At 45.5% G+C, this 13,139-nt stretch overlaps 1 protein-coding gene across 1 annotated transcript; it reads right to left on the reverse strand.

Moving 5' to 3' along the window:
- Positions 1-1,027: 1,027 nt before the first annotated feature.
- Rpl15l2 (ribosomal protein L15 like 2) lies at positions 1,028-1,672 on the reverse strand. Its single transcript, XM_230013.9, has one exon. It carries the CDS (start codon positions 1,655-1,657, stop codon positions 1,043-1,045), a length of 615 nt encoding a protein of 204 aa, XP_230013.1. The 5' UTR covers positions 1,658-1,672; the 3' UTR covers positions 1,028-1,042.
- Positions 1,673-13,139: the final 11,467 nt, after the last annotated feature.

The raw sequence follows: 13,139 nt of genomic DNA on the forward strand, positions 1-13,139 counted from the left end.
TAGTTTTAGAACAAGGTATTTGTTGTTGGAAAAGATATCATAAAGGTGGTGTTAGACAAAACTACACGTGGATATATCATCTAAGGTTAGATCCAATGTTGGCCAGATGATGCCACATTGGAGTATCTGTCAGGACAATGTTAAACTGCTCATTCCTTGTGTGTCTGAGTCTGACCCTCTTGGGGATGTGAGATGGTTCTGAACACCTGTACATTCAGTTTCCAAGGTAGAGCAACATTCTTCAGACCTGAAACAGGAGGGAAGAGGAGACCCACCCACCCACCCTTCTTTCCTTCCTTTTCTCCCTCCTCCTGCCCTCTCTCCCTCTTTCCCTTCCTTTCTGTTTGTTCAAAGGCCCATCAAGCAAAGGTTATTGAGAAGTGAGGAACTAGTTCCCTGTAGCCAGGAGGGTCCTTCAAAAATGACTTGTCCAAGAAGGGATTTAAAAAGAAAAGAAAAAGAAAATTAGGTATGAAGAAATAAATTACATTCAATTACACATAAAGAACCACTGAACACTGAACAAATTCTACTACGACTTGATATCTCTCTCTCTCTAATTTTACCTTTATCAGTGACTTGCCACACTGCAGAGGAATGCTGGGTGGACGGCTCTCGCTCTTCTATTGACAGAAATGACTGCAGCCACACAAATTTATCCCACCCAACCCAAAATAAATGTTCTGCTTAGATTCTCCTTGATAAACTCCCCAAACGGTCATGGGGTCTCCAAACACCAGCCAAGCCAAGTGAGAATTTCGAAAGGAGAAATGTCTGAGTGGTAAGAGAGGACTGTCACAAGTATGGTTGAAATATTGTGTCTTCTCAAATTTTGCAAAACTGTCAGATGACTAGATGCACCCTTGGTAGAGGTGCATGAAATTGAAGGTTTTTGAAGATCAAACCTTACAGACTGTCTTAGACAGTGCTCTATTGCTATGAATAGACACCATGACCATGGCAACTCTTATTCTTTTTTCTTTTCTTTTTTTTTTGACTGTCCTAAGTTGTTTATGGGATATGGATATAAATATTACGTGTATTAGCGGTAACGATGGAGCTGAAGAGTAATGTGCTTTCTCCAGGCTGCACGGCGAGATCCACCAACAGTGTGGTGGAACTTGTGGCCCTTTCCAAGGCAACGGCTTTTGCGGCCAGCAGATGTCAGCCCACGCATCTCCCTGTGCTTGTGGACTGGTTTGGCGATCCATTGAGTGTCAGGATTTCTTCTGATAGCTTTATGGGATGGATCAATGAGGATAACCTCAAAAAATTTATATGTGGAATCTTCACCAACCCAGTAGGAATTCAGGACTCTCCAAGCTCCACAATGGCGCCCAGCTCTCTCCTCGACAACAGATTGAAGGCTTCGGGCAAATTTCAGTTGTTTAACACCGTGGTGGACAGGCTTGCCGTAAGTTGCACCCTTAGGAACTGGGCGCTTGCGACCACTGAGGCGGACACGAATCCTGTAAATGACATAACCTTGCTTAGCCTTGTATCCCAGCCTTCGCGCTTTATCAGGCCGGGTGGGGCGCAGAGCCCTGTGCATTTCAGAGAGCTGGCGGTATTTCCAGCAGTAGACCCTTAGAAGAAAGCACATCACGTCGGACTGCTTCTTCCTCCACAGCTCCTGGATGTATTTGTATGCACCCATCTTGGCTCACCATCTTGGCTGCCACTAGAGGACCATGGCAACTCTTATAAAGGAAAACATTCCGTTGGGGCTGGCTTACAGTTCAGAGGTGTAGTCCATCCATCAGTTTGAGAGGCATGGCGGCATATAGGAAGGCGTGGTGCTGGATCAGCAAGCAGCAAGAAGAGAGAATGAAATTGGGCCTGGCTTGAGCATTTGAAACCTGAAATCCTGGCCCCAGTGACACACTTCCTCCAACAAGACCACGCCTACTTCAACAAGGTCACACCTCCTAATATTGCCACTCCTTATGAGCCTCTAGGGGCCATTTTTATCCAAACCACCACGTAGACTTCCCACTGAAGTCTCCCTTGCCAAGCACAGGGCCAAGGGCAAAACAGGTTCTTAGAAGCTTCAAACTGTACAAATTCCAATTCATCTATGTGAGCCTTTGGGGGATGGTGTGGGGGCAGTAACAGTAATAGGGGCTGGAAAGGAGTAAATGCGTTGAATCAATGCTAAGTCAGGGACTGTCTGTGTGCTTTCATTATAAAATGTGTCCCGATGCAGGGAGGGAAACAATAGGTTCTTCCAGTTAGAGACAGTCGAGTGACTAAATCCTAACAGCTCTGAAAATAGCCTTTACAGCACATACCTCATAGTCTCTCCTCTCCTTGCTGCCTAGAAGCAAAGCGAGGGCTAGCAAACCCTACAGACAATAAGGGGGCTTCCTCCTCTCTTCTGGCCTCTTTAGGGATATCTTCTCAGACACCCAGTGTCAGGGCCCGGATGAGGAATCATCATTTGAGATTCTTTAGCAACATGGATATGATGAGGCCTCTCTCATCTCCAGATTAGGGCTGGAGTTCCTAGGCTCATCAAATAAAGATGTGAGAAGAAGCTTTAAAAATGTAATTGGCACTCGCGCGCACCATCGGGAGGAAGCCTGCACAGAATGTTCAGGGAGAGCTTCTGATACCAAAAGGGATTGACATTTCCAGAACTGGAAAGAGGAACCTTAGAATCCATGGGGAGATACACTTTGTCCTGATCGTTTAGATCATTGGTGGCCAACCTGGAAAAGGAGAAAAGGAGCTACATAGTTTACCTGTTTCCTTATGGCCTAGGCTCTGACTGTGCCTCAGCCTGACATGAGGAAAAGATGTTGGGAATTAGGAGTGGGCGTCAGAGTTGTCTAATAAGCAAGAATAAAGGTTTAGAAACTAGAGGTAATAAAAAGATACACAAAAGATTAAGGGGTAGAAGCATTAGGACCTTGCCCAAGACAGAGGCTAATTCTTTAGGGTGTACTTACAGTGTGTGTGTGTGTGTGTGTGTGTGTGTGTGTGTGTGTGTGTGTGTGTTGGTTTTGAGATAAGATTTCACAAAGCCCAGGTTATCCTTAACTTTTCAACGTAGCTGACCTTGAATTCCAGGTCCCTCCTGTCTCCCTCTCTGAAGTGTTGGGAGTCACAGGTGTACACCACCACGCTGACCTTTTCAAGGTTCTAGAGATCAAGCCTGTGGTCTTAGGAACACTAACAAAGCACCCTGCGGATTGAGCCGCACCCACAGACATTTTTGGGGTGTCTTAGCTTCTGAACCTCCTTCTTGTATTTGGAGAACCATATTTTCTGAGTCTTTCTGAAAACATCGCCTGCTGTCTAAAATGCCACTTTAGGAGCAGGAAATGCCAGATTTTCATCTCCCAGGTCCCTTACTGGAAAGTGATAAGTGGGCAAAGCCACTTAGGAACACCTGCCTGAGTCAGTGACACAGACGCAGCTACTGCCGAGGACACACCCCCTCCCCCAACACCCTGACACACTCCAGCCACAGTCAGCTAGTTTGTTTCTGTAGTGTGAAACTCATGACTGGATTGTAGCTTCTGACATGCCGGTCACAAGTGAAATTCTATTTTAAGGGGCTTGAAGGGCACTGAGAGATTTATGTAGTCCAAGTATTTAAATATGAATTTGTGCTGAGTTTTAAAAAAACCAGTGTTAGCTGTTTTGATCACTGGTCTTCCATAATAGCCTGGCATAATTGGGGAGAGTATCCTAGAGCTTGGAGCCCCCGAAGACCCTCAGTGCCCTGCCAAAGCAGCAAGACCCATTCAAAGGCAAATCTGAGGCATCTGCTGTGTCAAGGAAGCCACCAAACTCCAACAGGACCAGGACCTTCGAGTCTATCGGCTTTGTTGCCTCAGACAATCCCTCTTTCTGTGAGCCTGTATTTTAAAAGACTGTAATCTTAGCACTGGAGAACAAGGCAAAATTATACATAATCTCTGAGATAGCCTGGGTTACAGGGTGGGACCCTTGGGATGGCAGCCTCAGGAGGACTTGGGTTTGAAGCTAGCCTGAGTTTTATGCTTGGACCCCCGTAAGAGAATAGTGGCACATGCCTTTAATCCCAGCACTAAAGAAGCAGAGACAGGCAGGTACTCTGTTTCTTTCTCCGGGAGTTCAAAGCCATCTTGGTCTACATAGCAAGTTCCAGAGCAATAAGGACTACGTAGAGAAACCCTGGCTCAGAAGGGGTTGGGGGTAGGGGAAGGGAGAGAAGGAAAGAAGGAGGGAGGGGGAGGGAGGGAACCCATGTCAGGTTATCTTAACGGCGGTGGTACTCACGGCTAAAGCCCAGCAAAGTGTAGCAACCTGAGAAGCTTTCTGGTAAAATTTCCAAGGAGATATCTGCACCCAATAACACACTCAAGACCAACGTGCTCTACAAAACACGCTCTCGCTTCCACAGAACGCTTCCTGTACAGACTCGGCTCTGGAAAGCAGTATAACCTCAGCACTCATAGCCCAGGGTATCGGCCTCCCGACAGTAATGTGCATTTAATGAGAATTTCAAGGAATGTTCCTTAATAGGGAAGAGGTGCTGTGTAGAATGCGATGACTGCGGGTTCTGCAGGCAGACACGGGGAGCGCAGCTGTTGAGGTAGAAATAAAAGGTCAGGTTCCATCTCCAGGTTTCTCACAGATTAGATTGCATTCTCGGTGACAAATAACACACTCTTTGGAAGCCCTCCTTCGGGGTAAACGGTTTAACTCTGTTCTTTTCGCTTTTTTAAAGTCTAGGTTCAGCGTTTGTTGTGTTTTGTTTTGTTTCCTGAGACGGCATCTCACGATATGGCCTACGCCGACTTGGAACTGAATCGCCCAAGGCAGCCTTGAGTGGGAGATCCTCCTGCATCTGCCTCCTTCGTGATGACAGGGTGAGCTACGACACTGGGACTTTGGTTCAGCTCATGCGTGTGGTTTGTGGTTTTTACGCCGTGTTCCCTGGGACATAGATAATACACTTCAGACTGAGCTCAGAGCAGATGCTAAACACTGGTGAGCTGTACAAGACGGAGGATGAAACCCAGGAAGAGGGAAAGACTTTCTTAAAAAACTCAGTTTTAGATTCACAGACTAATACGAGGCTTTCAGGGGACTCTCATTATGCCTCACGCAGAAGTTCCTCCAGGATGCTTGCTGAAATTGATGACAGGCCCAGTCTACTACTCACTGGAGTGCAAATTAGGTCTCCTCTTCTGTCTGCTGCTCTGTGCTGCAGGATCCCGATTACCTTTAACTGGCACGGGCTTCTCCTGCCGGCAACAGCTCTCTGACATTATTCAGGATGCTCTTCTGAGGAGGAATGTTCCTCCAGCAGAATTTGCTTAACGTTTCCTCGTAATTCAACTAGGGTTAAGGGCAAGGGAGAGGAGGACCTCAGAGGCAAAGCACCATCCTCCTCAAATCGCATTAAAGGCATACACTACTGTATCGGTAGCAGGACTCACTATCACACACATTTTGGGGTGCCACTTTCCCCCTCAGATCTTAGGCATCATCTTCCACATCTCCTATAACCTTGGTTTGCTTTCTCTTTCAATTGGCCATTATGCTTTTCAGCCTGAACTTGGAGATCAAACAGCCAGAAGTGGACTGTCTTTAATGCATGTAGGCCTTCTGGTCCAGAACCAAGGAGTCACTGCTGCTCATGGCTCCCCAAACAAATCAGATCACCTCCTACTGGCGAGACTCTCCTCATGCCAGAGTGCACACCAGGTGGCTACTGTCAGGAGAAGACGAGGAAAATCAACAAAATCAATCATATTGTCCAGTACCTTTTTAGATAGCCTTAGTTTGGCTAAATATAGTTGTAATCCATTTCTGTTGCTAAGCATTGTATTTTTATTAGGTGAGGTACTTGGTTTGAAAATGCAAAGTCCGGATCTCGCCCAGAACCGCGAGGTTGAGAAGACTCGAGGTGTCAGCGGCTCTGGTAGGTTTGAGCTTGGCTGAGCCTCCCTTTCTAAAGAAGCAGCGGAAGAAGCTGCTTTATCGTGTAGCCTACTTTACTTCGTCACCGTCTCTCTGTCTTGTGCATGCATCGTTTCTGTCAGGCCCACACAGAGCTGAGCTATGACTGTGGCTGTCTACGCTCATGTGCGGCTGCAGGTGACAATCAAACAAATAGCTCCCTCAGAAGAGCAAGGGCAATCTGCAGGAGAGAGGAGCGGAAAGTACATGAGATCCTTCTTTATGAGGAGACGCTAGCGCTGTCAGGCAGCCTTCCGCAGCCTCTGGTGGCTGGGAGTCATGGCAGGTGATGCAGGCAAGTTTATGTAGGAAATTCTTCTCAGACAGCTGAGGAAAAGCAGGGTGGCTGTTTTGTCTCTCCACAGTTCATGAATACGTGTCGCAGGAAACAGAGCCGGACTAAACGTACCGGTTAAACTATTTCCCAATCAGTCACCAAACGTGGGTCACTTGAATAGAAAAAAGATGCTTGTATAGAATATGGGGTGTAGGGTAGAGGGGTCCACCATTTGTGCCCACAACGAAGCATCAGTTTTTGAGTAGTTGGGCTTTTTTTTTTTTTTTTTTTTTTTTTTTTTTGAGATGTCTCTGCAACTCCCATTGCAGAGCACAGTAAAATGTAGGTGCACAGTGAGACCCATTTGTGTACTTTCTGTCTGGAGCTGTGTCCGTGCTGCTGTGGCAGAACTGAATGATCACAACGAAGCCTAAAGTGCTTACCAGTGCCTTATTGGGTTCAGTAAGACAGTCTGGGTGGCTTAAATACGCGTATTTTCAGAGTTCTGCAAACAGGAAGCCGAGGGTACATATGCACATGGTTGGTTCCCGGTCAGAGTCCTTCCGTTTGGTTGTAGGTGACTGTCCCCCCACTGTGTGTGTTTTCATGTGGCAGAAGGATGGACTTAGCTCATGAGGACCCAGGTACCTGACCTCATCTAACCAAGCGCCTCCCCAAGTTCACCTCCGATGACTATTACCTTGAAGGCTATAGAACTTCATTCTAGAAAAAAAGCTGACTTTTTTTTTTTTGGTTCTTTTTTTCCGGAGCTGGGGACCGAACCCAGGGCCTTGCGCTTCCTAGGTAAGCGCTCTACCACTGAGCTAAATCCCCAGCCCCAAAGCTGACATTTTTTAATCATAACGTGAAAATACTCATAACTCAATGAATTAAAACTCACATTATCCATACCTTAAAAATGTAAAGCTGTTAAAAACAGACAAACATGAATATGCATACACTCATGTACACAGGTACAGGCGTGAATGGGAAGGATAGTCAAGCAACTATTGTTATTATGTTAGACGTAAACATACGCTAAATCAAGTTTCTAAAGATCAAGCTCTCTAAAAGCTGAGGAGAAAGTTGAAGTGATGAGATTTGTCTCGGTTTGAATAGGAATGGCCCCCACAGACTAATGTTCAAATGCTTGGTTCACAGGGAGTGGTTCACATGTGTCCCCGTGGGTACAGGCTTTGAAGTCTCTTAAACGCTCAAGATCTGCCTAGTGGGGTCCATAGTCTGTCCTGGTTGCCTGGGGATCCAGAAGCAGAACTCGCAGCTCCTTCTCCACCCCCATGCCTGCCTGCTCACTGCCGTGCTTCCCACCATGACAGTAACGGACTAAACCTCTGAAACCGTAAGCCAGCCCCGACTAAATGTCCTTTAAAAGAGCTGCTGTGGTCACGATGTCTCTTCGTGGAGTAATGTCCTAAGACAGGGTATATGGCAAAAGATTTGTGAACTTGAAGACAAAGCAATAGATCTAACCCTATGAATATATAAGGCGATAGATCTAAATCTAAGATTAAAGCCGAGAAGGAAGGACTTTCTACAGAATTAAAAGTGCAACTGTGAACTGTGTGGTAACCTCAGGGATGAATGGGCATGCCACCGATGTCCTGCAGGTGTGGGAAGGACACACGAACCATTTGAAGATACGAAAATATTTCAGCTTTGTTGAAATCCAGAAACAAATGGGTAGAAGGAACCCAGGGAGGCCTAAGCACAAAATCTCATGAGGAAAACCTTACAAAACCATATCAGAGTCAAATAGCTCAAAAAAAAAAACATCAGGGACGAAGATAAAATATTGAAAAGCAGCCAGTAAAAGCAGGCAAGAAGAGCAAAGACAGAGATTGCTGTGGATTTCTCCTGAGAAACAACACAAGGCTAAGACGACGGAGCGGCATCTTTAAGCTGTTGAAAGAAAAATAAACTGTCATCTAGATATTTAGCCCGGTGAGAATATCTCCCAAGGATAAAGGTGCATCAACAGAGTTTCCTGATATATACAAGATGAAGGAATCCATCACGAACAGACTTTACGTACAAGAAACAGAAAAGGGAAAAAAAAATTCAGGCAGAAGGAAAATAACGCCAGATGGAAATATGGATCCAGACAAGAATGGAGCAGGACAAAAGGGGAACACTGTGGGAAAATATGTAAGGTTGTTTTGTTCTTAAATCTTCAGTGTCTTTATAACTTCAAAAGATAATTGATGGTTTAAGTAAAAATACCACTGCATTCTGGGTAGTATAGGAGACACATAAGTAAAACATTGGAAACAGAAATGTTGAAGCAGGAAGAAATGGAGTATTCTGGGTGTATATAACATTTTCCAGTTTTTTAAAATTATTTTTTATTGGTTATTTGGGGATCTCATATCATGCACCCCAATCGTGCCTACATCCCAGTCTTTTACATGTCTGCACCCCATCCTGACCTCCCCTCCCACCCACCCTCTCCCAAAATAAAAATGGAGAAAGGGGGGGGAAGGAAAAAAACCCACCAAGTCCATTTTGTATCGTTCACATACTCACTGGAGCATGGTCAAATTCCTAACGGCCGTCCGTCCAAGGGAGGATGAATCTGCCTGCATTCTTGCCAGAAGCCATCAGCTGAAGAGAGCGGTGGTCAAAGTGAGACGGAGTCAGCTCTCAAGCACCCACACCACCGTGCTGTGGGTCAGCACCCAAGGACATTAACATGGCTTCAGGCAACAGCTCAGACCACAAACGGTCCCATGGGCTTGGGTGGTAACACAGGTCACAGATATCAACATGGCCATTAACCATATCAGTACCATCAAGTCACTCATGACCCTCAGTGGCTGCATGGACCATGGGTCTCAACATAGTCTAAGGTGGCTACACATGCCACCCAGATTAGGACAGCCCTCTGAGGACATTGTGGTGGTTTGAATAGGTTTGGCCCTGTCTTAGTTAGGATTTTATTGCTGTGAAGAGATCATGATCAATCCAAGTTTTATAAAGGACAACATTTAATGGGAGCTGGCTTATAGGTTCAGAGGTTCAGTCCATTATCACCAAGGCAGGAGTATGGCAGCATCCCAGCAGGCATGGTGCAGGAGGAACTGAGTTCTACATCTTCACCCACAGGGAGTGGCACTATTAGGAGGTGTGGCCTTGCTGGAGTAGGTGTGGCCTTGTTGTAGAAAGTGCATCAATGTGGGCTTTGAGGTTTTCTCCGCTCAAGCTCTACCCAGTGTGGAATTTAGTCTTCTGGCTGCCTGAAGAAGACAGTTTCCCTTCTGCTGCCTTGAGGAGCAAGGGGTAGAACTCTCAGCTCCTTCTCCAGCACCATGTCTACTTGCACACTGTTGTGCTTCTCTCCATGATAGTGGACTGAGCCTCTGAAACTGAAAGCCAGCCCCAGTTAACTTCTTTCCTTTATAAGAGCTGCCTTGGTCATGGTGTCTCTTCACAGCAGTCAAACCCTAAGGCAGCCATCATCAAGGTATTAGGCAGCAGCAAAGGTGCAGCTATCCACATGGTTCTCAGACTGGGGCAGCAGCAGGGACCACCATGGCCTCCAGTGGCATCTCGGACTACAGTGGTCCTTCAAGGCAATCCAATGCAGAAAGTGAACCTTTTTTTTTTTATCTCGGTCCCCTTCATTGCCCAGAGTCAGGGATCCTGCTGCTGGGTGGCAGGTTCAGGGACTGTGACTGCAAAAACTCTAAGCTGCTATACACCATCACACCGACCTTACTGGACGAGGACAGCGTGCCCAGCTCAGCCCTCTCTCAAACCTGTCACTGCCATTGTGTCTCTAGTTCCAGCTCTCTCCATGGTGCATGTAGGGCCTTCTCACAGGGACCTTTCCATGGAGATCTCTGGTCTGAGTAGGTGCGTGGGTTCAGATGAAGGGGAGAGAACTTGGGCAGGGCAGAGCAGATCTCTTCCCCAAGTGGCGGTGTTACATCTCTTATGACAGATGATGGAGAAATTCCTGTGCCTTTAATCCTTCTGAATAGGATTCTAAAATGCAGTTTCAGGATGAGTCACTGTCTGACAGGACTTCCTATTGGTTTGGCCTGAGAGCTTGGGAAGACCTCATCTATATATTTGGGTACGCGGTCCTGCTTCTACGTGACTCATCTGTCTTGAGCCTACGTGACAAGTGGTCACATCCTCACCTGTGGAGGAGGGGCTTGGGGAGTTGCCCTATGTGACTGATCTGTCTGGAACCTCTCTACAGGGGGCTGTGGAGGACTGTAGCTACATGAGAGGGGCCTGATCTGGGAGACTGGGAATGCGCCTGCTATTCCGAAGAGTGGCCAGGGATCCGACCTATCTCAACCAGGAATCAGGGTACCTTTCACAGTCTGCTGTTCCACGGGTGCTCATACTCTTTTCCTGTCTTTCTCAACTCCAGCACACAGTTGTTCATTGTAGTAGCGTGAATATATATATATATATATATATACATATATATATATATACATATATATATCTCCCTAAAACACACCCCTAAAATAGCAGCATTATGGTAGTAAGTCGATAAAGAAAGTAAAGTAGAATCATAATTGAAAAAGTGAAATCAGTAACTTGTGAGACAAAGGGACTCAGGAACCTATAGGTCAAATGGAAGCTGGGCCTAGTGTCTTATATCTATAATCACAGCGTTTGGGAGACTGAAACAGGAAGGCTAGCACACTTGTGAGGCCAATCTGGGCTACATAATGAGTTCCAGACCAGCCTAGTCTGTAATATAAAACCCTGTATAAAACAAAGCAAAAAGAGTCTATGGGTCAAATAGAAGGCAAACAGCAAGATGGCTAGTTTGGACATAGGAATAATCATATGTGGACTAAACATTAAGATTAAAAGTCAGAGACTAGCTGGTCATGGTGGTGCACATCTGTAATCTCAGCACTCAGAAGACTTAGGTAGGGAGATTGTGAGTTCAAGGCCAGTTTTGGGTATGTATTAATACATTTTAACAGTCAACTTGACATACACAATCAGGAAATGTACTAATACATTTTAACAGTCAAGTTGACACACACAACCAGGAATTACCTGGAGAAAGAGCTCTTTTCCCCCCTTTTATGTATTCTTCTCTCATATATTACATCCCGACTGCAGTTCTCCTCCTCTCAGTCTCTCCTCTCTCCTCCCCTTTACCCTGGATGCACCCTCACTTCACCTCCCCTCAGAAAAGGGCAGGTCTTCCAGGGACATCAGCCAAATACAGCATAACAAGTTACAATTAGACCATGCACGCTTTCTGACAGCAAAGCTGGATGAGGCAAACCAGTAGGAGGAAAAGGGTCCCAAAGGCAGGCAGAAGATTCAGAGACAGCTCCTGGTCCCACTGTTAGGAGTCCCACAAGAGCACCAAGCTATACAACTATACCATATACACAGAGGACTTAGGTCAGACCCCTATAGGAGCCTCTCTGGGAGTCCACTTGAACTGGGGAAAGGGACTTTCTCTCTGTGGGCCTTGGCTGTCCTGGGCTCACTTTGTTGGTGAGGCTGGCCTCTAACTCACAGAGATCCACCTACCTCTGCCTCCCAAGTGCTGGGATTAAAGAGGTGAGCCACCATCGCTGGGAAAAGAATCATACTGGGGAATTGTCTAAATCAGATTGGGCATGTTTGTGGGGGATTATCTTCATAGTTAAATGAAGCTGGAAGACCGGACCCTGAGCTATGTAAGGGCAAAGAAAGTCAGGGGAGATCAAACGGGTGCAAGCAGGCTACATTGGGGATTTGCTTTCTCTGTGCTCCTGACTCTGGAGACGCTATGACCAGCTGTCTTAAGCTCCTGCCACTGGATGTCCCTGCAATTGTGGATTCTAACCTCGAATTCTAAGCCAGGTAAACTCCCTTCCCCAATAAGAGTGCATTCAGTCAGAGTATTTTATTACAGTAGCAGAAACGGAAGTAGAAGAGACAATAAAAAGTATACATGGACACACATACAGCAGAGAGAGAGAGAGAGAGAGAGAGAGAGAGAGAGAGAGAGAGAGATATTAAATGAGAATGAAACCCAAAGTAAGCAGAGAGAAGAAATGATAAAGATCAGACAGGAAATCAGTGAAATGGAAAACAGAAAACCAGGAGAAAAAAAACCAATCTATCATTTCTGTTTTGGAATAAGAATTTTTGGAAGACATATATGATAATGAATATATACCACATATATATGTATATACATACATATATATATTCTTATATAATATACAAATATATATCTATTTATGCTCATATGATATAAATATAATTTATTAAATATAATATAAACATATTTATATATAACTTTAAATATATATTGGAAATCCTGATGATTCAATAGTATAAAAAGTATTTAAGTGAGTAAGAGTTTCAAAGCGATATTTAAGATAAATAAACACACAAAGCAAAGAAGATTCTTGATGCCATCAGCTGTTTGGACACCAAACCGCACCTAATGGACAGTTAAAGCTAAGAAGATGGGCCATCCTGAAGATGGAGCTCCATGGTCGAGCACTTGCTTAGCATGCTCAAGACCCTGGTTAAACCCACAATCCCACACAAGGAACAAACCAACCAACCAACCAACCCTGGCCTGACCACACCAGCTGCAAGAGAGGAGATAGAGGAACACGAATACCCAGGCACTGCTGGTTGAAATGTGAAGGCTACAACCCTTTTAGAAAGCCATTTGTTGGATCCTTTCAAAATTACACACTCCATTGTATTACCCAGCCATTCACTTCTCAGTATTTACCTAAGAGAACAGAAAACACATCTTCACGGGTGTGGACATGACTGTTTCTAATCTCTTCTTTTGTAGTGGCCCCAAACGAGCAACTACTCAAATGCCCACGGATAGGTGTACAGCCTGGTATATCACACACTGGATGTTTATCAGTTTCTTCACACAGCA

Source organism: Rattus norvegicus, chromosome 3 (genome assembly GCF_036323735.1).
Source record: "Rattus norvegicus strain BN/NHsdMcwi chromosome 3, GRCr8, whole genome shotgun sequence".
In the NCBI taxonomy this organism is placed as follows: Eukaryota; Metazoa; Chordata; class Mammalia; order Rodentia; family Muridae; genus Rattus; species Rattus norvegicus.

Excerpts from the sequence above, each read along its gene's own strand:
- Rpl15l2 (XM_230013.9), bottom strand. The coding sequence starts at position 1,657 with ATGGGTGCATACAAATACATCCAGGAGCTGTGGAGGAAGAAGCAGTCC.